Here is a 26,195-nt window from a genome sequence, read left to right as displayed (position 1 = left end):
GCTGCATGGTGATCAAATTTCTGTCCGTCACACATGATGCTTCTGGCACATTCCATGCATTGGGGTCAGAGAAAACATGACGCTATTCATTGAAATAATTAAAAGGTCATGAATTTGACCCGGGGTTAGCTTTATGTGAGGAGCAACCAAGGGCTGAGCGGAAATGGCGGGGGTCTTTAATAAGCCTGATAGTCTGTGTTGTGCAGTAAGGAAAAAGTATGAAAACATCCCTATAAACAAGCAGATAGCAGTAAGCCTTAAATCATATTTTTTTTATCTACAGTACTTGGAAACGAATGATTGTGGTGGCTGGTCAATTCTGAAAGTAAGCCTGTGATGGTCAACCACATTAACCCTGCTGTCCTTATTTTTTAACATCAACGTTCACAATTTGTCAAGATTTGTCAAAAATGTTATTTAGCCGAATTTTTGAATAGCTGAAGTATAATGGGGCTTAAAGGACGACTTCACCGATTTTCAACCTATCTTCATATAATTGGTCCTCACTAATACTCATAATAAAATGGTACCATTTTTTTCTACTTGGTCTGTGTCTCATAGGAGGGCTGTGGACAGTCCAGAAACCCGTCTACCAGTGACATCATCGTTAGGCATGATTTTTTTTCCCAACAAGATTTCACATTTCTTATTTAGATTTTTATTAACACGAGAACAATGGCTTCTTTTATTGCATTGCAACTTTCCAGGAATAGAAAGCCTGCAGTTTCTATTAGCTTGGATTCCCCATTGATGATGTCACTGGTAGACGGGACTCTGAACTGTCCACAGCCCTCCTCTGAGACATAGACCGAGTAGAAAAAAATTGTACCATTTTATCATGAGTATTAGTGAGGACCAATTATATGAAGATAGGTTGAAAATCGGTGAAGTCGTCCTCGTCCTTTAAGTGGTTAATCCATTGCCCTAAGACCTGATATTTTATTAACCAGGATTGTTTTCTTTCTTGTAGCTCATACTACCCTCATACAGAACAGAGACACTAGCTCAGTGGCTGGCTGTGTTGAACAGAGATCGTGGACACACCTCCTATAATAATGTCACAGTCACAGAGAATGATGTTCCACACTGCAGTGGGTGTGGGTCACCCAATGTGACACATGGCTGACACATAGAACACGCTGCAAAAAAAGAGGAATTGTTTGGAACAAAAGAACGGATACGTGATGATCAACAATTTAGCCAGATACCAGTGGTTCTCAAAGCGGGGTCAGGGGGAGGGGACTCCCCCAGGGGGTCCTTGAGGGGGGGTCCCCAGCAAAAAAAGAAAAGAAAAAAAAGATTGATGGTTATATGTACCAAATTGACCCTAGAGGTCTTTAACTGTGACAGTGTACAAATGTGTACCTTTATTTGGTTCCATTTGTACACTCTCAGAGTTACATTTAAAGGGGTGACTTTCCCAAAGGCTCAGAGTTACATTTAAAGGGGTGTGTACTGTAGATCTCACCTTATAGACTTTCCCAAAGGCTCAGAGTTACATTTAAAGGGGTGTGTACTGTAGATCTCACCTTATAGACTTTCCCACAGGCTCAGAGTGACATTTAAAGGGGTGTGTACTGTAGATCTCACCTTATAGACTTTCCCAAAGGCTCAGAGTTACATTTAAAGGGGTGTGTACTGTAGATCTCACCTTATAGACTTTCCCACAGGCTCAGAGTTACATTTAAAGGGGTGTGTAGATCTCACCTTATAGACTTTCCCAAAGGCTCCATCTCCCAGTTCTCCCACCACCTCCCAGATCTCCTCTGGATCTTCATCCCTGTGGACGTGCTCGTACTGCTTCTTCTTCTTCTCCATTCCCAGTTTGAAGATCTTACGGAAATTAAAGAATGACATGATTGAACCGGAGAGAGAGGGGGGGGGTCCTTTTAATTGGGAAGTTGACAAAGGAATTAATAATCTCGGTTCTGTTCTGTTATAGACCCCTTATAATTGCATTCTAAAGATGGTTCACTTGGAGGTCTTGGCAGCTTCCTTTTGTAGGTTTAAATCCCCATGACAAAAGAAATGGAAGACGAGGTTATTCTTTTGTTCAAATAAGAATCTCAAGATCTTACACAACAATAAAAGATCAAAGCCCTCGAAGCATCTAGACCATAATGATCTGGTTAAATCCAAATGGGAAAAAAAGGTATACAATCCTTGATCGGCACATTTTGAGTCATTTTTCCATCCTTGGAAAACAGCATTTAAATAAATCCCACATGGGTAGAAGTTCCTTTTTTCGTGTAAAAACAAACAAAAGTAGCAGTTTGGATGGAAGCTCGTTGTTTGTTCCAAAAAAAAAAAAAAACTCCTGGCCCGACAGCACTTTAGCTGTCACAAAAAACACACCAAAACATGTAGAAAATGTCAAATAAACAGCATTATTCCTCAGATCAAAGCACCAGTTGTGTCCGGGGTGAAAGCAAGACGCGTTCCATTGTTAAAATACGAGTTATAATTGATGTAAAGGGTGAAACGGTATAGTCTCTCGCTCTCTCCTTGGTAAAGCACGGGGCTCCAGTAATCTAGCGGATTTAGTGTCGATGCCAGTGTTGCCAGATTGTGTGAGAGAAATAAGTAACCAGATCTATGAAAACAAACCCCAAAAGAAGCGACACATGAGCAGTGGTGGAAAAAGTACTCAAATTCTTTACTTAAGTAAAAGTACCAATACTGCAAAATAAAAATACTCTGTTACAAGTAAAAATCCAAAATTAAAAATGTACTTGAGTAAAAGTACAAAAGTATTGGCATCAAAATGTACTTAACGTACCAAAAGTAAAAGTACTAAATATTTGAAAATAGCCGATCTACAAGCTCACAACGCGTCGCGATGCGACGCGTTGTGAGCTTGTAGATCTGCTATTTTCAAATAGCCTAGGGTATAAAATAGGACTAAAGTGGTTAATGTATGTTTTATAATATCATAGTTTATATCTGAAAAGTAACTAGTAACTAAAGTTTTCAAGTAAATGTAGTGGAGTAAAAGTACAATATTTGCCTCTGAGATGTAGTGGAGTAGAAGTAAAAGTATTGGAAATTGGAAATACTCAAGTAAAGTACAAATACCTCAAAATTGTACTTAAGTACAGTACTTAAGTAAATGTACTTAATTACTTTCCACCACTGCACATGAGCACTTTAAACCTATATGCATCGGCTATTTGAAAATAGCAGATCTACAAGCTCGCGACGCTCATGTGAGCTTGTAGATTTGCTATTTAAAAAAAATCTTGTAGAAAATGTGATTTTAAAAAAATATATTTTTGAAACATTTTAACAACACAAATCTGGTACAAGAGTTCAACTCCCTGGCAAAAAAATATTTTCAGAAGGGGGGTTAGGAACAAATATTACATATTAATTAATTTGGGGGTCCTTGACTTGAAAACGTTTGAGAAACACTGGTTTAAACAACATTAGGAGGAAGCAAGCCCAAACAAGCAACTGCACAAAAAACAATCCCAAAGTCGCTTATAATAAGTACACATGGCAACACTGATTTAGTGTCGATGCGCATCCACGAGGGCGCGCGACCGTCCGGTTCTCTCTGTTGTTGTGTGTTCCTCGTGTCTTGGACGAGATCATTGTGCTCTACCGCCCCCACCTGGACTGGAGGGAAGAGGGAAACCTACTTTTATTTGAGTATGTACACTTTTCAATGCTTTATACTTCTACTCCACTACACCTCAGAGGCAAATATTGTACTTTTTTTTTACAAAATAATAATAAATAGATAAATTCAAAACCCCCTTTTACTTTGATTCTGTAAGTATATTTTGATATCAATGCTTTTGTACTTTTAACTCACTCACTTTTTACTCACTAACATTTTTAATACAGGACTATACTTACTTAGTAACATCTGTTACTTCAAGTTCTTCCATCACTTATCAATCACTTAATTGTTTTGGGACGTTTTAGAAAAGTAGCCTACCTAAAGTATTCCCCAAATGTTCCGGAGCACTAATAGATAGTCAGATCATAATGTGCATGGATTAGAAGTGGCATACTGATTATGATTATGGAACGTCAGTGTTGCTGGAAACTACATATCCCACACGCCATTGTAGAACGCATGCGCACACTCGGAGACGGGGAATAAATATAATAATTAAAAAAACAGAAAATCATAATGAAATCAATATTATCACTATGTTAAAATTATCTATACGTTTGTAGAGACATATAATATAGTTTACAATTATTAAGTAAAAATAATATGACCATTAAAAAAAGTTCAGTACATAAGTTTGCTCTATGCGGAAGCACGACACATCAAGTGCAGGGTTGCCAGGTCCGCTTATTATGAGCGACTTTGGGCTTATTTTCCTGTAAAGTTGCTTTTAAATATTGGTAGTTGCGGGTTGCGGTTCTTTGGGCTTGAAAAACATGAAAACATTTTATGCCAGGGCCCAGGGTGGGGGACCCGGACCCGGACCCCCATACAAGATTTGTGTTGTTAAAATGTCAAATCGTTTTCAGGATTTAAAATAAATAAATAGCAGATCTACAAGCTCTGCTGTGAGCTTGTAGATCTAGTATTTTCAAATAGCCAATGCATTATGTTTAAAAGGCGAAAGGCTCGCTTCTTTTGGGCTTGTTTTCATAGACCCCGGCTGCTTGTTTCTCTCTCAAAAGCTGGCAACACTGCATGAGACCGGTAGTTAATGCCGACTGTTGTTGACTGAATGTTGTTTTCAAAACATTCACCGGGAATAGTACAGAAACAGAATAGAATAGATTCTTAGCTCTTCAAAAACATAGCTGTTCACTAAAACTAGGACAAAAGCAGCAAGGTAAGGTTAGCTAACTAACTAGTAAGTCAATGAATGATGAGTTTTGTGTTCACACGATGACATGCAGCAAGTAGAAGATGAAGATGAAGAAACCCCCTCCATTCTGTGGGGTTTGGATCCAGGGTTCTGTGCCTTCAGCAGAATGTATGTGTGTGACATCCTGACCATGAAGGAGTCCTGTCAGGTTACAGGTGTGTAACTACTACTGTGTGTGTGTGTGTGTGTGTGTGTGTGTGTGTGTGTGTGTGTGTGTGTGTGTGTGTGTGTGTGTGTGTGTGTGTGTGTGTGTGTGTGTGTGTGTGTGTGTGTGTGTGTGTGTGTGTGTGTGTGTGTCATCCTGACTATGGAGTCCTGTCAGCTCACAGGTGTGTGGACACTGTAACTACATGATGTGTGTTCAGCAATGGTGTAAAGTAACTAAGTACATTTACTCAGGTACTGTACAATTTTGAGGTATGTTTTACTTTACTGGAATATTTCAAATTTTCAATACTTTTACTTCTACTCCACTACATCTCAAAGGCAAATATTGTACTTTTTACTCCACTACAATTATTTGAAAACTTTAGTTACTTTGGAGATATTGATTATTATATTATAAAACATACTTTAACCACTTTAGGCCTATTTTATACCTAGGCTATTTGAAAATAGCCGATCTACAAGCTCATAATGCGTCGCATCGCGAACTTGTAGAGCTGCTATTTTCAAAAATTGTAGTACTTTTACTTTTGGTACTTTTTTTTAAGTATATTTTGATGCCAATACTTTTGTACTTTTACTCAAGTAACATTTTGAACACAGGCCTTTTACTTGTAACACAGTATTTTTTTTATTGTGGTATTGCTACTTTTACTTAAAGGTCGGCTAAGTGATTTTCTTTGGTTACAATAATCGTTAAATAGCTCTATATTCTGATAGTTCTCATTGCTTTAGAGTGTTTGTTCAGTAACAGGAGTCTCCATATCTCTCCAGCTCTTTATTAAACAGAAAATGCATTTTCAGGTCAGGATACCAATTTTATCCAATCAGGATAGAGAATTCAGACAATATACAGATGAAACAAGTGAAATGGGAAGTGATGATGCAGAGACATGAGCAGACACATTTGGAACTGGAACTATATAAAAAATGATGCTGATAAATGGGTACTTTCTCCTGATTGGCTGAAATTTTGTCACCTACCTGAAAATTAATTTTCTATTTATTAAAGAGCTGGAGAGACGGGGAGACTCCTGTTACTGAATAAACCCCCTAGCAATGATTACTATCAGAATATATAGTGCTTTAACCTTTTAACAAAAAACCTTTTGTTTTAACCAAAAAATATCACTTACCCTACCTTTTTTAAGTAAAATATCTCCACCACTGGTGTTCAGTTATCCTCTGAACATAAAGGATAACACAAAAGTTCCCTGGGGGATTGTTTCCATTGTGGTCCATTGTACCACAACAACATACTGTGGGTGCACACTAGCCATAGAATGGCTGTGATAATCATATTACATACATATCATGTATTCCAGATGGAATACATGATATGTATGTAATATCACAGCCATTCTAGGGCTAGGTGCACACACAAGGTACTGTAGAGGCAGGGAGGGTGTATATGTGTGGGTGTAAGAAGGGGTTGTGAGTGGGAGTCACATTTATTATGAGTTCAGATGAAGTCTTAACTATGGGCTGAGGATTACTTGTCCCTGACTCTGCTGGGTCAGGGCCTGATGCTCTCTCTCTGGCACCATTTACCAGATGTTCACAGAGATCCCCTGAGCCTTCTTCTGCCTCCTATACTCCTCTGGGCAGGCATACAGGTCTGGCTGCATGGCTGGCAGGCCTGGTATTGTGCTGTGCTGTTTTTAAGTATTATTGTTTTATTCTTTTCCTCCTTTATTTAACCAGGTTAAATCACATTGAGATTTCCATCTCCTTTTCAAGTGGGCCCGGGGGCCCTTTTCAGCAAAGCCCTGCTTCACACTCGATATACAGTAGTTATACACATTCACACACACATGGGAGCTGCCCAGTACAACCACTGTCTGGGCAGACCCGCCAGTGCTAACAGTGTTCAATTATAAATGGTATAAAACAAGGTACTAAAAAAACTGTTATAATTCAAGGAAGGTACCCACTACTAGTAAATGTGTAATAGTACAACAAATAAAGTGTAGGCAAACCTAATAAGTGTGGAAAATGTATGTATATGCACATGTACTGTACATACACTGACATTGGTGTAAAGAATGACTAGACTAGAATAGAATAGACTATGACTATAATAGAATTTAGAATTGCAGCTTTCCTGTGTCACTGAGAGGTATTATAAACTTAGTATAAAATATACATAGAAGTATAAAATATACATAGAAAAATAGAGTATGAAAAACTTGAAGATATATTAACGCGTGGCGCTTAGATTATTGAATAAACATGACATAATTTGTAGCAATTACAAAAAGATGATTTTATAAAAACAACAGCATATAGGTACAGCAGTTCAGAAAAATTGTAAAGTGTAAAAAATACATAGGGTATGAAACGATAAAAATGGTTATAGTGGGTAGGGCTATCACAATTATGAAATTCAGCTTGACGATTATTTTCACTCAAATAATTGTGTTTCTGTCATTGATCATTGGAACATTATGATTACAAAAATAACATTTCTGTTTGGCTTTTAGGCTTCGTAAACAAAAGTTGCACAGGGAAGATATGACAAATAACATACATCTTTAATCATTTATACTTTCCAAAAAAGATGAATAGTGAAAATAGCAGATCTAAAAGATCTTCTATTTCCACTATTCATTTTTTAATATACGAAAATCTTTAACATGGAATTTATTATGATGATTATACAAAAAATAATTGCCATTATTATCTCAAATAATTGCAATCAGGCGATTTATGTAATAATTGTGACAGGCCTAATAGTGGGCTCCAACAGCGTGGTAGTGTCGGTAGTATGAGATCAGCCTTATGTTCACTCACTGTAGGGCTAGGCCATACGGACAAAATCAAATAACATGAGATTTCTGACCAAATTCCTCACCATCATATATAATAATAATAATACAATTTATTATAATATAATAAATGTGTTCACTATTTTTGATTATTTATTTGTTTTTGAAAACAATATTATTTTTTTCAAAAACAAATAAATAATCAAAAATAGTGAAAAAAGCAGATGTACAAGCTCGCAATGTGTCACGTCACGGATGCAATGTGTTGTGAGCTTGTACAGGTAGATCTGCTGTATAATGTAGCAAGGAGGAAAGGTTGAAAATGCACTTCAGGACGTCTGCTAGCTGATCTGCAGGTCCTGCACGCGCCTTGAGGACAGGGCCTAGCCTCTGGACCAGGTTAGGTGACTGTGAGTGGATTCATCCTTTTGAAGGATTTACTCACATCTTTCTGCCCTGGATATTTGTACATTTGCATATCCATGGCAGGGGGTCTTATCATCAAAGCATGCATGGAAGGTGTTTCAGTTAATCTGGGAGTGTCACTTCATCACATTACTGGATCATTTCCCTTAAATGTATACACCTTAAATGTGTTTCTTTGATATTAGATAGCTATGGTCAATTACTGCTCAGCTAAAATATATTGGAAATCTGATTAGGCTGCTAAATTTAGACTATTTTCATCCTCAAGTTCCAGGGAACTGCACTGTACTTGTACACTGTACTATAATTGGAGCACTGGTTCCCAAACCTTTTAGCTTGAGACGCAAAAGAGAAATTTACATCGCGACACATTCTACATTTTTTTTCTAATTCATGGAACTTCTTAAATTTCTTTATTTTTTTTTCGTGAAATTGTTGATTTTTTTTTTTTTTTTTTAATGTTTTGAAATAATAATTAAAAACAAAATGTATGAAACAAAAAATAAAAGGGATATTTACTCGTGACCCATAAAAATGTGTCCGACCGCGACCCAGTGTTTGGGACCCAGTGCTTTGGAGAGACAGAGACGGAAAAGGACAAATAAGAATGAATGGAGGAATCTGTTGCTGATCAATTGTTTTGAGAGCCTGGCTGCCTGCCTGTGTTTGCTTTGCTCTTCTGGGGCCAACCAATCTAGTTTGCTCTCACTTATGCCTACATCTACTGACTACCTGAGCATTTATTTTAATGATAAATCAATCGATTGTGTTCTGGCTTGGATCCATGGATCCAACGTAGTGTACTTTAAGTTGCTATTTATAGGTATAACAAGGAAAACTATTTTTTTTAAGGTTTCAAATACCATGAAACTTTTCACATTATTTTAAAAAATATATTAATGTCACTATTTGGAGGCCCACATCCAATATCCTCATGGTCCACTGCCTTGGAACGTCCTATCACTAGTGAGAGCAAGAGATATTACTTAGCTGGCCTGTTGTATTACTGCTTAAAAGTACGGCCTAGCGGTCCAGGCGCATACCACATACGCTGGTAATCCAGCTTGACAGCGTGTCGCGAGTTCGACTCCCGAGCCGGACGACCTTTGCTGTGTGTTACCCCCCATCTTTCTCCCCATTTCCTGTCGGCCCACTATCCTATCAATAATGCAGATAAACGAAGAAACCCCCCCCCCCCCAAAAAAAATAAAATAAAGTACGGGATGATAACTCCAGTAAATTAAATAAGGCTATAAATAGAGAAAGTGAATGTAAATTACACTTGTTTCCACTTGTTTTTTTTGGGTAAATTAACACCCTACTTGATCATACTACAGCTGTACAGCATCACACAACAGCATCAAAAGTAGCAGATCTGCAAGCTCGAAATGCGTTTTGAGCTTGTCGATCTGCTACTTTTGCTATTTTTGAATTTTAATCATGAAAAGTAACAGTTTTGGACAAAGTAACAGTTTCTATTACTTCTGGTAAAGCTTGTACATGCTCTTGGGAGGAACCACATGATGATGATGATGATGAGGAGGAGGAGGTGTAAATGCATTTGCATGTGTTATCTTTGCTCACAGGTATCTACTTGTACAACTCGCATCCAATCTACAGAGTCGATGTTCTTGGAACAGTCGTATACAAGAAGGAGAGAGAAGATTTCTTCTGTTATGGAGGTAATATAGCTCAGAATGAATAAGAAATGTGTACACCTGAAACATTAACACTAGAAAAAGTGTTCCTCGGAGCACAGGTCTCCACCAGGTCAGGTAGGTTATTGAGGGCCAGCAATGTTGATGGAATATGAAGAATTAGACAGACCCGTCTTGATCACATGACCATAGAGATAATAATGTGTACCGATTCGCATTTACGCAGATCAGTGCAGTTTTAGTAAAAACACGAATCGGCCTGTTATAGCGCCACCATGAGGCTGATTTGAAAATGTTCAAGTGGCATTTCTTCCTTGGCCTAGTGGGAATATGCGTGCAAAATTTGAAATGAAACACTGTGTTCATTATTTGAGGCATTTTGTTTAAAATGGAGCACTCCTGCAAACTTTGGAAGCCAACCTTAGCCAATCAGGATGGAATATGAAAAATCTGAACGACCTGTTTCGTTTAATGACTATAGAGATACTGTTTACCGATTTGTGTGATGTTTAGACAAAATCTGTAGGAGTAATATCAAAAAATGTGTTTTGCACAAATCAACCTCCTGGTGGTGCTATAACACGCCGATCTGAAAAATTCTGCTCTGGCACCCAGAGAGTGTGTGTACACAGTTTTGCTGCGGTCGGTCCAACTGTGCTGGAGATTAGCTGCTCACTAGGCTGCACTAGCCTTCCTGATTTCGTGTATAGAGGGGCGGGTTTAAAATCAGCGCAGAGAGAATGCGCCTGATCTCATTGGTTCACCGATCTGTCCGTCAGCCCCCGCCTCGTCAACACAACATTACGAGCGACGCCCACTGCACTCTGGTTGGTTGGGGAAATGAACACTTCCTCATACCGGGTACACCGACGCGCTGGTCCAGGCTTTTATTTTTTAGCAAAACTAAACAATAAAAGCCTGGAGATCGAGGCTAGCTGCTCACAGACAGACACACACACGGACACACACACGGACGGACGGACGGACAAGGTGCAAAACATAGGTCTCTGCCACGTCTTCGGCCTGGCACAGACAATAATGCTGAAGAATTCAGAAGTCCTACAAACTGCTGTAGCTCGCAAACTGCCAAAGTTTAATACTGCAGTGAAACATTTTGAAAGGCAGAGATAACAGAGGAAATGGAATTGCTGTTGTGATCATATTTGATAGCACATTAAAGTATATTTTTTCTTTCAATTATTTTCTATTATAACAGTAATCTCCAACTACCTTTCAATAAGTGATGCATGCACGTATAACCGTCCTTGTAAGTGAGTACAGTGCGTCCGTATTCTCAGACCTGTGCAAAAGTCATGTAATGCGAGCTTCTTCATGCCATGAAGCAAGGTTATTATACTGCAGTTAACTGAAACTAATGAAATACTTAAATCAAATACTTTTTTGTTTTAAATGGTATGACGTTGAGGTTTATTACACACATACTTTTTCTGACCTTTTTGAATGTTGCCCCTGACAAACACTATACTTTGAGAACTCATTAAAACTAAACCGAAATTTAAAACTTAATGTCAACATGAAATAGAAAATAATGCAAAATGCTAAATGTAATAACCTTTCTAGAAGTTCAATGTTGACCATCTGTGTTTATCCGTCTCTCTGCAGTGGATGATGGAACAGGTGTTATAAATTGCCTTTGCTGGAAGAATGAGCAGTGGACAGAACAGGGAGATCTTGGAAAATGTGAGTGACAAATGGGCTTCCATCATTGTGTATGTGATTGCTTGTTAGGGCTGTCACCACCATGTATACAGTAAAACAAATGTATTTCTGTTTGGTTTTTAGGGTTTGTAAAAAAAAATTACAGGGCACATATGACAAATAACTTAAATATATAAAGAAATGACTGACATATTTAATCATTTTATACTTAAAATATTACTTTTTAAAATAAGGGAGTTAGCCGATCTACAAAATTACAATGCGGCCGGTTGTGAGCTTGTAGATCAGCTATTTCCACTATTTTCATTTTGTAAATTTAGGTGATTATGTAATTGTGACATTGTTTGTATGTGCACTGTAGGTACCGACATGGGTGATATTTAGGCCTGTATCAAAAAGCAGTATTATTATTTGACTGTGTACAGGTAAATTGTACATTATCATTTGAAATAGGATATCCAGGCTCCTTGGCTTCAGGAAATTTGCATCTCTGTCTCTTAAAGTAGCATCTATTAATCACCACGGATGAACATTTTCAAAGAATAAAAATAATATTTTCTTTTGTTTCGTTTTTTTGTTTTCATAAATAGTCGCAACAAGACGAGTTGTGAGCTAGCTTTTAGGTCGAAGTATATGGGGCTTACGTGGATAAAGTAATACTCGTTTTTCAACCTTACAGGCATGTATAAAGGGCTTACAAAATGACAAGCTGTACTTGTCAATCTTCTCTGTTATCTCTTTATCTCTGGGTTTGGCTGCAGGAACCTTCCCTGGCTCAATCAATGAATACGAACACACACAAAAAGCTGTGCACAATCAGCTGCGTGACATGCATGTATATGAACCAGGTTTGTAGATTTTCTGGGCACCACTAAGCATCAAAATACGTCAGTGGTTCCTGGAACTAGGTCAAGTTCCTGCAGTGATACGGAGCGATAGAAAAGAAAGAAGAGAAGCACGTCTTTTTTGTATGCACTTCATATAAATAAAGGGAGATAAGGTTGAAAAATGCTAGAATTCTCAATCTCATGGTATTTGCCTGTTTTCTTTTATCAGCCTATTTTTTGTATTCAGTTGTCTCATTTATTGTTTTATTGTCTTTAAATCTCCTTTACAAGCACTTCATTACTATTACTCAAAGAATGCTTGTTATAAAACTATTATGAATAAATATAACTGCAAGCACCACTGTGTCATATGCAGTGACGCAACGCATTGTGAGCTTGTACTGTAGATCGGCTATTTTCAAATGGCCGAAATGTATGTGGGGCTGAAGTGGTTAATGTATGTTTTGTAATAATAATCAAAATCTACAAAGTAACTAGTAACTAAAGTTTTCAAATAATTGTAGTGGAGTAAAAGTACAATATTTGCCTCTGAGATGTAGTGGAGTAGAAGTAAAAGTACTGAAAATTGGAAATATTCCTGTAAAGTAAAAAATACCTCAAAGTACAGTACTTGAGTAAATGTACTTAGTTACTTTACACTGCTGGTCATACGTGGTTTGCGCTGCACTTCCAGCAGAAGCGGGGGTCGTCACCGGCGGCGCTCCAGGAGGGTTCAATCCCGTCACAGCGCTGAAGGCACTGAAACAGAGCCAGCTGAGCAGCTCCAGGCTGGAGATAGGAGAGCTGCTCCGGGTCCGAGGGACACTCAAGACCTCCAGGGAACAGAGAGAGGTCATGGCCTCAACCTACTGTGAGTGGAGAGGCTTGATAACCACTAACCCATTAAGACCTTAGGCCGGTTCTGGTTCTCAAACTTTTTTGTGTCCCCAAACCGATATATATGTGGCCGCGGACCCCCCATCTGAAAATGTTTTGTGCCAGGGACCCCCAGAAGAGAAGATTTGTGTACAAAAAAAACTCAAATGTATTCAATATTTTTCCAATTAAAAAAAAAATAGCAGATGTAGAAGCTCGCAGCACAGCACGAAGTGACCCGCTGTGAGTTTGTATACCTGCTATTTTTGAGAAACACTGTTCTAAACCACTCTTCTAAATCCTAAGAGTTTTCTGAAAAACGTTTAATGGGTTAAACTCCTATAAACATTGTTAACCAGGGTCCCCCAGTGGTCTGTACTTTTTTCCCCACTACACCAAATGTCTTCGGCGAAAGTAGGCAATCTACAAGCTCACAACGCGTTGCGGCGTGTTGTGAGCTTGTCGAAAAGTTCGCCTATTATGACATGGCTAGAACATGGACGCTAGGGTTCATGTGGTAGTTAAGGAACTGCATCTTTAGTCCCAAATACTAAACTCCATCAGTGTGCCATCTAGGCTATTCTACTCTCCAACTTGATGTTCTGAATGTACTGTAGTAGATACAGTATGTTTCGTCACGGCGTAAACGTTGTCTGTTACTTGCTTGGCATGCGCAAGCGTGTGTGTGTGCGCACACACACACACACACACACACACACACACACACACACACACACACACACACACACACACACACTTTGACCTACAGACTGTCACTGGCAAGGGCATCCCTTGTCCTTGCACAGTCTCCTCTTTTGATATTATCTACGTGGCAAAACACACACACACACACACGCACACACACACACACACACTCATACGGACCATTTACAGTATGGCAAGGTTAACCCTTGTGCTTACAGTATTCTCCTCTTACATTATCCTAGGTGCGTCTGCATCCGCACACACGCACGCACACACACACACACATTTCATATTACACTACATGTCACCTCTATCCTTAGTCTATTAATCATGTGTTTATCTGACCATGTGCGTTCCACAGATAAAGTGAATGACCCGGTGATGGCGGCTCAGATAGCCTGGATGATGGAGGCTCCCCAGCTCTACAGAGAATGCTATGACAAGCCATTCCAACCGCAGACCAGCACCGCAGGGTACATACAGCCACACAGCATTACGCTCACACTGGTTCCCAAACAGTGGGTCACGGAGCAATTCTTATTGGTCGCGAGTAAATGTCCCCTTTTTTACATAAAAAAAAATATATAATTCTTTTCCTCCACAATTAAAAAAATAAATATATAATAATTTTCAGAATTACAGAATTTTTCAAAAAATCCAAACAATTCAATAAATAAATACAAACTTAGTAGTGCAAATAGCAGAACTACAAGTGCACAATGCAACGCGTTGTGAGCTTGTAGATCGTCTATGTTCACACCATTTTTTAAATGGGCCTTAGGTGGTTAATTCATAATGCATTTTTGTACGTTTTGGGTCCCGGGGAGAGATGCCAAATTCATGTTTTGAGTCTGGAGCTGAAAAGGTTTGGGAACGGCTGCACTACACGACACAGTGCTGTGAAAACTCCTGGTTATCACCTCAAGACAATGACACAGTCCAGTGTTTTCCCCCTTCAGAAATTGTTCTTGGCAGGGCGCAGTGGCCTCTGAAACAACAATTAGACCCTGGCTGTGACACTAAAACCTCTTCACTGAAAGCACTATCAGCTGTTAAGGGGAAACAGCATGACTTGAGTCTGCCGTAGAGCACGGATTACCACACAGCGTGGAGTAGAGATATTAGCTAGCTGAAGTCCATTATGCGTAATGTTGTCCTCTTTATATAGACACGCGATTCCCAACCTGTGGGCCGGGGCTCACTGGTGGGCCGCGAGGATATCGCAAGTGGGCCCCCAAATCATTGGCAAAACACTAAGATTTTAACGATAATATTTTTAGAAAATAATGACATGGTATTTTTTCTTTAAAAACTTAAAAATTAGTTTTCATTGTGATGCCGGTAAATAGGAACTACGACGTCATTTCCAGTGATCCGAGCCTGAACACAATCAATCGATTGATTGATCATTAAAATAAACATGCTCTAAAGATGCACACTGCCCGTCCATCTGACCACGTAACACGGCAGCCGAATGCTTTCAAGGCATTCAAGAAGGCCCTGATCTAGAAAAGGTTTGGTACCACTGGTCTACACAGCATGTGGATTCGTTCTTCTCAACATGTGTCCATGTAGTTCCCAAAAATATTGCTAAAAGCGTGCTGTGCGTTGGTAGACAAAACAATCTGCATTCTTTCCATTTCTCACATTTACCACTTGCGCTGTCAGGCTATATTGTAGCCTAGGTACCTGGGCTGCTACGCCAGCGATCCTGGCCACTAATGTATTTTTTACATTTTTGAACTGTAGTTCACATTATGTGCGGTATATGAGTTAATGTGTTGATTTCACAGAGCCTCTGTTACCAGTCGCTTGGGAAAGGCGACTGGCATCTTGAAAAGCTTCCTCAATGATAATGCGGTGAGCAGGTTTCGAACCTTGGACGTTGTGGACCTGTTGCAACCACTGTTCCCCAGTCAGCCTCAGACCGCGTCAACATGCCAGGTACTCCTCCACAATAACACACCATCAGTTCTGTTTACAGTTCAACAGTTGGGTTTTTGAAAGAACGCTGTTTAATCTTACTGCTGGAGAAAATTCAAACTGGGCTCATATTTGTAATTGAAGTGTCTCATCCCAAAGTGATATTACCCAGTTATTTTACAACATGTTTCCTTGTGTAAAAGTCCATTATAGAAATATCAATAATTAAGGTTATTAGTTAGTGTGTGTGTGTGTGTGTGTGTGTGTGTGTGTGTGTGTGTGTGTGTGTGTGTGTGTGTGTGTGAGAAAGTTAAAGGGACTACACCATGAATTTGAACTTTTTCTTATTTTTTTGTGTGTTTTTGGTCTCCCCTACCTCTCTTCTATCCCCCAAAATACCCCTGTTTGAACACTCAGGCTTTCACAGCAAATCTGGGGTTTTCTGTAAAACAGGCCAAACTGATTTGCACCCTGACGTGACGTCACGTCAGAGTACAATCCCTCCCGTTTTTCAGTTCCAACCAAAAATAATACAGAACCAGAACCACACAGAACCAGGAGATAACATGCATACAAACTGGCTCAATAGCGCCCCGTGCCAAACAGGACAATGTGGTATTGCAGGTGAAAGTGCTTTAAGCCAGAGAGAAGTTAGTTGGAATGAGTAAATCTGAGGCTTGATTTAGGCTCAAACCTTTTGAAAAACGTTTGAGGGACATAAACAATATGATATTAAATATATATATATATATTTTTTAAATTCATGGTGTAGATCCTTTAAAGCTCTATATTCAAATAGTAATCATCGCTATAGAGTGTTTGTTCAGTAACAGGGGTCTCCCTGTCTCTCCAGTTCTTTAGTAAATAGAAAATACATGATAGTGTTCCACTTCTAACTTTGTCTGCTCATTTCTTTGTGTCATCACTTCCAATGTCACTTCTTTATCCTCTATCCTATGAGTTCTCTCTCCTGATTGGATGAAATTGGTCTCCCGACCTGAACATTTATTTTCTTTTAGCGAAAGAGCTGGAGAGACTGGGGAGACCCCCGTTACTGAACAAACACTCTATAGCAGTGGTTCTCAACCAGTGGTCCGGGGACCACCAGTGGTCCTTGAGGGGGTTCCAGGGGGTCCCCAGAAAAAGGTATCGTATACGTTGGCTATTCAAAAATAGCAGATATACAAGCTCACAGCGCGTCACTTCGTGCCGTGCTGCGAGCTTGTATATCTGCTATTTTTGAACATTTTCAGGGCCCCTATTTTGTAGAATTTAGCATTTTTTAACACAAATCTTCTCTTCCGGGGGTCCCTGGCACAAAACATTTTCAGATGGGGGTCCGTGGCCAAAAGCATATCAATTTAGGGGTCCTTGGCATGAAAAAGGTTGAAAACCACTGCTCTATAGCAATGATCACTATCAGAATATAGAGCTATTTAATACCTATTTTAACAAGAAAATATCACTTACCCTACCTTTTAACTGCTATGTACCGTATCTGCCCTCCCCATGGTCTGTGTTAAGGAGCCAGTGGCAGGTCCATCAGTGAGCCAGCAGTTGCGGCAGCTTCTCCAAGAGGCCCTGCAGGTTCTACAGGACGAGGGCAGTGTGTTCCTTAAAGTCAAGTCCCAGGACGAGGTCTACCATGTGAGCAAAGACACGGTCCATTTGGTTCCATTTGTGCAATCTCTGAGTTGAATAACACCGTGGATTCTGCTGTGTAGATGATTGCGGCTTAATGACTTTGTATTAAATGGGGGGGGGCCTGTGGTCAAATCATGCATATCAAACTGGGGGTCCTTGAAATTAAAAAGGCTGAGTCACTGACACTGTTCTAGAGTAAAGATACCAAGGATATGGCCGCGACAAATAACCTATACTGTAGTTTCATGGGGCCCTGACTTCTTTGGAGAAGTCATGTCCAAACTTCTTTGCTTGGCATTTATGTGAAGCCTTTTTTTTTAGGTTGACGTTCATTTGCCTTGAAAGAGGAGGGAGAAGTAGAACATTGAATCCACAATACAGACATTTCAAAAATCATGTCGACGAAATGACCCATATTATGTGCAATAGCCTTTAATGACAGTGGCGTGGTTTTGTGGTTCAAAGGCCCCATGAATCTGAAGCACTTCTGATTCAGCTAGATTAAACTTTCTCTGACAAATCCTTGGTATCTTTGCCCTAGCACAGCTTGAGGAAATGTGAGTCATTTGAACTGTGAGTTGTGAGGATTGTTATTCATGAATGCGTTGGTCCATCAGGTGACTGAACAGGACAAGGACCTACTCATGGCCACTAAAGACATTATCAGGGAAGACTCGAGGAGAGAGAAATGTAAGACGGATTACTTTCTGCTATGAAAGTATTGGCCAATATAAAAAAGTGCTTCTTTGTATAAAGTAGGGCAAAACATTTTCCATTTTTGAGACTAGTTATTATTTGGCCCACTTACAGTATATGAAGCATGTATGCAATGTATTCTCATGGCATTATTACTCAAAATGTATGCTCATTATCCTGCACTATCATAGCTGTTCTTTCCTGTTCAGATGACCTATTCTTTTTAAAATTATGCCATTTAATAAATGTACACCCTTTTGTATCAGTGCCATTCACCTACGGTTATAGATCTGTAAAACTTGTACATATATAGTATGCCCTTTCCATGAAATACCTGATTGTGTTGACAGTTGTTTTCTCTCGTCTGTTCAGATGCGGAGAAAGGTTGCCACATCCTGCACATCCTGTCTGCCGTGAGGCAGCGATACAGCGGCAACGTGAGCAAAGCGGCCCTGGAGCTGGTCCTCAGATCTCTAGAGTACAACAGTGACATTATCAGCACCAGTGACAACTATTACACCATGATCTGATGCTCTATGGCACTGTTTCCCAAACAATGTGTCGGGACTCATTTTTATGGTCGCGAATATCCCCCCTTTTTGTTTCCTAAATGTTTGTTTTTTTACATAAAACCTTTTCTTTTCAAAAGAACTTCATACATAAATTACAAACATATATTTAAGAAGTAGTGAAAATAGCAGATCTAGAAGATCACAGCGCATCACATAGAGCGACTATTTTGGGTTCCGAGGAGACATCAAATTTCTCTTTTGGGTCTCGAGCTAAAACGTTTCGGAACCACTGCTCTATGGCATGCATATTGAGAATCACTAATCTATGACAGTGGTAAAATTGTGACAATGAAAGTGACAATTTTAGGACTTTTAAGATGCCATTTTTTAATACCTCAAGAAAACAATTATAATAAAAAAGACCATTACTGCATCAAATGTAATCAACAAACTATACTATAAAACATTGAGAAAGATAGAGGCAAAACTTTTGAAAATATACTATCTACAAGCTCACAACGCCTCACGTGTGAGTTTGTAGATCTGCTATTTTCACAATATTTATCTGTGGAACCGAGTCATAACAATGTAATGCCTCAACTCCTACAATTCCAAGTGCTTGTCGGGTGGGGGGCTCCCCAGTTCAAATATGATTATTTTGGGGGGGTCACAGCCTGAAAAGGTTGAGATCCACTGACTTATGAGACAGTCTGCAAGGGTCAAGAAGACCTCGCTGTTGATTCAAAGCTGCAATTTGTAACTGGTACCGTATGTCCTACCAGGGATTCCAACCCACAACCCAGGTCCCCCACGCCAGAACTGACATTTCTACTGGTTATCTATAATGGAAAGTGCTTTTGTGGCAGAGGATAAAGTTGTGCTTTGATTCGGTGGTGTGCCACAGAATCTAATGTCTCAATAGATGAGCAGGCAGACCAACTACAACCACGCCAGTTGTATTATATTATACCCTTATCATGCAGATTGTCCAAAATAATGTTTTATTCCCTCAAATAAAATAAGCAGCTTTAATAAAGTGAAGTATTTGATTTTAGTTGACCTGTGATGTCCAGTTTTGAACTATATTGTCGTATTTACTTGAATTCACTGAATCTTTTTAACCCATTAAAACCGGGAAAGCATCTGTGTCATTTTAGATGTTACAGTTGGCTATTCAAAAATAGAAGATCTACAAGCTCACAGTGCGTCACTTCATGCCGCGCTACGAGCTTGTACATCTGCAATTTTTGAAATTTTTTGAAGGCATTTGTAGAATCGGCCTCAGGTCTTGAAATGTTGGAAGTTTTCCATCCAGAGGAGGCCTTGGTAAACGTTGCATTGCGTTGCCATGCACAGGGGGGCAGTGTTCGGTCGTTAATTCTGCCCTACCTCCGTCCATAGCAGCCCGGCCTCTGATTGGCTGGCTGTGAAACATCTGTAGCCATACATTCAGCTCCAGCATGTCTGCAGCCAGTGTGCAACTCATGACTCAGTTGCTAGAGCAAAAAAAATATCATGTTTGATAAATGAGAGAACAACCGGAAAATAACACTTTGATTTATCCTCCATAAATGCCGAATGGCTTGTATAATAAAGTTATTGCCTACAGCAAATGTAAGCGTGATTGTTTGCGTCGTTTTATTTGCCTACAGAGTAGATTGTGTGTGACAACACATATAAGAGCAAATATGAAAAGTTATGGGCCCCCATGGAGATGAATAAAGTCAATTTGTTTAGCAATGAGTAGAGCTTACTTTGTTGATCTCCACTTAATACTGACTTACACGGATATTTTATATCATACATGTTTACATGAGCACTTCATTATTATTATTTTATTTTTTACATTTTGTGTGATTGTGATTGCTCTATTCCAGTGGTTCCCAAACTTTTTGAGACCCAAAAGACAAATTCGATGTCTCCCCGGGACCCAAACTTGTGAAAATAGCAGATCTACAAGCTCACAGATCCAACACCTTGTGAGCTTGTAGATCTACTATTTTCACTATTTCTTAAAGTTTGTTTTCCTAATTTAAATAATTTCTCTGATTTATTTTATTCATTCATGAAATTATTTTTCTTCTTAAATGATAGAAATAGTTTTTAATTCTTGAAAAATGTGTGAATTGTTGATTTTATTTATCGTTTTGAAATAATAATTGGGAAACGGTGTTCTGTTCAAGTGGCTGAGGGGGTGTGCGTCAAGCAGCCCATCCTCCCACACTCCAAACTCCATTCCCTAAATGTCCTCCGCTGCGGTTGGTTTGTTGTAAAAAGAGGGCATTTATTTTGGCAGCGAGTGGACTGATCGCCGGGGCTTGGGAGCATGTTCACCTCCAGGTATCCCACCACCACCACCACCTCCTCTTCCTCCTCCTCCTCCTCCTCCCTAGGTATCACCACCTCCTCCTCCCTAGGTATTGTGTCCGACACAAAGGAGGTCGCAGCACTTCTTTCAATCTGAGGTGACTGAGAAGCACGCCACCACCACCACCACACCGCAGCTGGCCATACAGCCGTCTCCTCGCGGTGAGACTGTGGATTATTGGCTCATCATTTAATATATCACCCATCAGAGCGATCAGTGGGCTGTTTTTTTTAAACATACCGGTTGACAAGTTTCCAATGAGACTGTTGTCAATCGCGACAATCGGAGGAGACTAGAATTTGCCCTTTAACTGCAAAGACGCACCGGGAGGAGAATGAACGCTACTCGACTACACAACAGTCAATGAATGATTCTTTATTTCTTTTGGCGATCCAACAAGGTATATCCTGTCTCTGAGCTGCTGATCAGATCGACCCACAGTCCAACCTTACCTATACCCGCTTGTATTGATGCAAAGCCTTTGCGGGATCATCAAGATGCAGTTTCGGACAGTGCTGGACGTCAAAGTGGTGGACGTGGAGAAGAGGCGCAATCCGTCTAAGCACTACGTGAGTTGTTTTAGCTCATCCTAGTCTCGTCCTAGCCCTGATACATGGCTGTCATATTATGACAGTCATGGATGAACTTCAACTTGGTGTTTGCACGTTCTCCCTTTTTGGCCCGTACATCTACAGAAACGTTCAGATTTCAAATATAAAGTGCTTACCCCATGGCCATTGATGTTACAATTATGTATGGGCTCTCAGATGTAACCGTATCTTCCGTATTGTTCAATAAACAAGCATTTTAATCCGACCGGTGGCCATTTTCTCATTGAGTTATAATGTATCAGAATGCAGTACACCTACCAACCGATAGGGTCACGTAATTGAAAGCATTTGGAGAAAATATAAGAAAATGGCCACCTATCGGATTAAAATGCTTTTTATTTAACAATTTGGAAGATACGGGTACTTCTGAGGGCCCGTACATAATCGTAACATCCGTGGCCATGGGGTAAACACTTTATATTTGGAATTCGAACGTTTATGTAGATGTACGGGCCGTAAATGGAGAAAGTTTAAACACCAGGTTGAAGTTCATCCATGACTGTCATGATATGACAGTCATGTTTCAGGGCTAATTCAACACCTACGTACATACCCCCGTGTCCCGTTCAAAAATAGCGACAATTGGGCCTGTTATCTGTTAGTTACATTGCACATCATGAAAATGCTGCATTTATAGTCTGCTAAATGTGCTCCTTTTCTTTTATTTGCGTGGTTTATTGTTGGAAGCTCGGCAGCTGATCCATTTTCTGCGACGTTAAGGGGGGAAACTAGACTGTTATTTACTAGAGGATACAGGCTATAATAAACAGTGCTATTTGTTAAGGGCCTACATCATGTCTCAAACAGCCTTATAGCTTTATCATATCATATGACAGCTGTCACAACACCGGGTATACAGTCAAAATAGGCTGTAATGCGTGTCCCTGTGTGTACGAGCACAGCCCATCACGGTTTCATGCAGTGGTGGAAGAAATACTCAATTTGTTTTACTTAAGTAAAAGTATCAATACTGCAATGTAGAAATACTCTGTTACAAGTAAAATTATTAAAAATGTACTTGAGTAAAAGTACAAAAATATTGCTATCAAAATGTACTTAAAGTACCAAAAGTAGAAAGTACTGGAAGAATGTCCAATTTTACAAGTTTTCAAATGTATAAAATGTATATATATTTTTTGAAAATAGCAGATCTACAAGCGAGCTTGTACAGTAGATCAGCTATTTTCAAATGGCCGAAATGTATATACATGTAGGCCTGAGGTGGTTAATGTATGTTTTGTAATAATAACCAAAATCTAAAAGTAACTAGTAACTCAAGTTTTTTTTTATTAATTGTTGTGGAGAAAAAGTACAATATTTGCCTCTGAGATGTAGTGGAGTAGAAGTAAATGTACTGAAAACTGGAAATACTCCGGTAAAGTAAAAAATACCTCAAAATTTTATTTAAGTACAGTACTTGAGTAAATGTGCTTAGTTACTTTCCACCACTCATGTGGAACTAATGTAGTTTTTACACTGTCTGGAGCGTCCCTGGGGGGATCTGGGATACATGGTATGACTAAAACCAGCCTTATGGCTGCAGATCAATACCAGTAGACATGATGTGCTTACCTGCCATCCTATTAGTGTGTTTGGTATTGAAGGCAGCACTGATCGTGTTTGATTCATTGTGCTGTTTATGCCCGTGCTTGGGGAGGAAGACATTAAAACCTATGTAGGTAGTTCTTCTGGGAAGGAGACATTCGTGATGAGCCCAATATTTGCAAATATTATTTGGAACTTATTTAAGCATCCTAAATCACTTTGTTACAAACAGCCTTTTGCGGGAAACCAAATGAAGATAATTAAATGAATAGAGCAGACAGTTTATTAAGCCAATCTTCCAAGGGATTCAGTTGATGCCACTTTATTCAGTGCTACACACAGTATTTATCCTCTCTGTAAAATTGTATCCATTTGTAACTCGGAGAGCCTACAAAATCTAACCAAAGGGACCCTTGCAGGTCCACTTGGTTGTTCTTTGCAGGTCCATTTGGTTACATTTGTACACGCTGAGTTTAAATTACAGCATATACAGCTATCAGCAGCCTTTCACTTTTCTCAGGTTCATATTTCTGTTCCATAACTGCATTGAGGAGCTTCTATACCATAAAGGAGCTTCTATACCATATGGCATGAACTATCTATACCAGACCAGTGGTTCTACTTTTTACACGTCAAAGACCCCCACATGTATATGTGTTTGACCACGGACCCCCATCTGAAATGATTTTGTACCAGGGACCCCAAGAGAAGAACGGTGTTTTTAACTACATTGAATTTTGTTCAAGATTCTTGTTTTCAAAAATAGCCAATCTACATGGTTGTAGCTTGTAGATCAGCTGTTTTTGAATTGCCAAAGTGTAAATTATTAACACATTTTGCTGCCGACCCCCTGGAACCCCCTCAAGGACCCCTGAGGGTCCGTCCCTGGACCCCACTTTGAGAACCACTGATCTATACTAGCCCATATTCACCAGTGTGTTTGTTTGATCCCTGCATGGGCCCAAGACAAGCTGTTTAGTGTTTACCCTTCAAGGCATCCTAGAGGAGTTGTTCACAGCCTATGTACGAGCCATAATAAATGACCCGTATATGAAAAGAACATAATCGTACTGTGTAGATCATAGATCCAGTTACAATCCAGCAGTCCCTTTGGGTGTGTGGTGATATGTGAAGACCACTTGCACACAAGAAGAACACATGAAGCTCATTTTCACTGTGCTTCTGTTATCAGTTATAGTGAATAATTGAATAATTGTCTGCTTAAAATATTTATGCATTCAATTTACATAAAATTATACGTCATTGAAACATGAACGAGAAAGTACAATGGCAGTTTTACCGTACCACAATAAGAGGGACGATTCCACAAAATGATAAGTCCCCTCAGGTCAGTGACGTCCCCAGGAATTACATTTAGGGCAGGCGAGATTTTTTTTGCACCCCCCACTATTACCCCCCAAAAAAGAAATTTCAACTCAATTGAAAATCGGCGATCGAAAAACAGGCGAAAGTGGCCGTTTTCAAGTTGTTTTGGCCATTATCTCTGGAAACGAAGGTCCAATCTGCTCAGTTCAAAGCTTGTTGGATGCGTGACTTTGAGGACATTAAGCACGCAATAACCTTTTCGGGTTATTTGGGTTTTCTAAGGGAGGCGAGATCTCTACAGTGGGTACGCCACTGCCTCAGGTGCAGTGTCAATTTAACTGAGAGTGTACAAATGTAACCAAATGGACCGAAAATGCTTCATTTGGTTACATTTGTACACTCAAGAGTTACAAAGGGATAAATTAAAAAAGATTTAGCTGTGTACCAGCCTTTTTATGTTTAGAATATTAGGCACAATTTGGAAACGTGACATCTACAAGATAAAAGATGGCACAGAATTGATGTTGTAGTTGTTAAAAAAATGGCTACAGTTTTATGTCCTTTTTCACAGATGGGATTCTCTAAGACATTGTGTGCTGTTAAGGAAATGGCTCTGTTTCCTCAAACTTGTTACACTGTCTTTGGAGCAGAATCATTCACATAAAGTTTATTATCCATGTTCCATGGGACCCAAATGAACCCAGGGCCAGTTTTATACTCTTCAGAGGCAGGCTAAATGGTTAGTTTAGCTCAATCTTTACCTGAGGTAAATTAACATTTGAGGACTTTAGTGTGGAGATGTCCAACCAATAGCAGCCATAGGAATGAAACTCAGGCGAGGTACGGGAACCAGTCCAACAATTCATCCATCCATCCATCAATCCATCGATTCAAGAATTAGAAATTAAAATGAAATATATCTGCAGTGGGTCACTGAATGAGTGACCACACTGTATGTACAGTCACAGTCTATTAATAAATAGGCCAAAAATCTACAGTGAATGTATAAATTAATATATTCATTAATATACATCTATCACCATACATCTATTGCCAATATGAATGAATATACATATTATGTGCATTATATCAACTATGAGTATATGAATGAATAAATGTACCGTCAACAATGATTATATTAATAGATATATGTACAGTCTAACAGATATATGTACAGTCTAACAACAGTGAATCATACTGAATATTATATGTACAGTCCGTCAACAGTTAGTATCTGGATGAATATACAGTATGTAACAGTCTATCAACAGTCTATGAATGATGTCTCAACAGCATATGGTCAAAGTTCAGTAATATACCTCCTAATAGTCCATGTGCGAGTGTGCCAGAGTCCATGCAGGAGTCGGTAATCAAAAGACAAACTAGTAACAGGCAGTACCGATTTTAAGTTCTCATATGGTGGTCAGAGCCTGCTGCTGGCACAAAGGACTGACCAAGTCACTTTGTGTCATGCCGAAGGGGTATGAGTCGCTCAGTGGCTAAACGTGCTCCCCATCTTCATCAGCTCATCAGAGAGTGGATGACAGGGATGCAGGCTATAGCGTTCAGCTTCCTCGTCCTCCCTCACGCGACCACCTCCAGATTGTCCAGTTTGACTCCATCT

The 26,195-nt window shown here is 39.5% G+C and overlaps 3 protein-coding genes across 4 annotated transcripts in view; 2 read left to right on the top strand and 1 right to left on the bottom strand.

Moving 5' to 3' along the window:
* The window catches only part of LOC308078581 (STE20-like serine/threonine-protein kinase), a 46,819-nt gene extending 44,294 nt beyond the window's left edge, over window positions 1–2,525 (bottom strand). The window contains exon 1 of the mRNA XM_080419801.1: window positions 1,708–2,525. Coding sequence (XP_080275927.1) covers window positions 1,708–1,857 — 150 coding nt within the window. The 5' untranslated portion in view covers window positions 1,858–2,525. The remainder of the gene's footprint in view (window positions 1–1,707) is intronic.
* A 2,180-nt stretch (window positions 2,526–4,705) lies between these two features.
* On the top strand, window positions 4,706–19,864 carry stn1 (STN1 subunit of CST complex). The gene is made up of 9 exons (XM_080446233.1): window positions 4,706–4,996; window positions 9,787–9,882; window positions 11,482–11,559; window positions 13,060–13,236; window positions 14,308–14,419; window positions 15,740–15,890; window positions 17,394–17,516; window positions 18,131–18,203; window positions 18,582–19,864. Exons 1-9 carry the CDS (start codon window positions 4,867–4,869, stop codon window positions 18,737–18,739), a joined length of 1,098 nt encoding a protein of 365 aa, XP_080302359.1. The 5' UTR covers window positions 4,706–4,866; the 3' UTR covers window positions 18,740–19,864.
* A 1,148-nt stretch (window positions 19,865–21,012) lies between these two features.
* sh3pxd2aa (SH3 and PX domains 2Aa) overlaps window positions 21,013–26,195 on the top strand; it is a 201,753-nt gene continuing 196,570 nt past the window's right edge. For both annotated transcript variants that reach the window (XM_080419673.1, XM_080419672.1), the window contains exon 1: window positions 21,013–21,658. In XM_080419673.1, the coding sequence (XP_080275799.1) occupies window positions 21,560–21,658 (99 nt within the window). In that variant the 5' untranslated portion in view covers window positions 21,013–21,559. The remainder of the gene's footprint in view (window positions 21,659–26,195) is intronic.

Source organism: Gymnoscopelus braueri, assembly GCF_963280865.1.
Source record: "Gymnoscopelus braueri genome assembly, chromosome: 2".
NCBI classification, from domain to species: domain Eukaryota; kingdom Metazoa; phylum Chordata; class Actinopteri; order Myctophiformes; family Myctophidae; genus Gymnoscopelus; species Gymnoscopelus braueri.
This window is presented reverse-complemented; position numbering and strand designations above follow the sequence as displayed.

Coding starts and splice junctions, on each gene's coding strand:
- stn1 (XM_080446233.1), top strand. CDS start 4,867: ATGCAGCAAGTAGAAGATGAAGATGAAGAAACCCCCTCCATTCTGTGG. Junction 11,560..13,059: donor ACAGGGAGATCTTGGAAAAT/GTGAGTGACAAA, acceptor CTGCACTTCCAG/CAGAAGCGGGGGTCGTCACC. Junction 15,891..17,393: donor AGACCGCGTCAACATGCCAG/GTACTCCTCCAC, acceptor GTCTGTGTTAAG/GAGCCAGTGGCAGGTCCATC.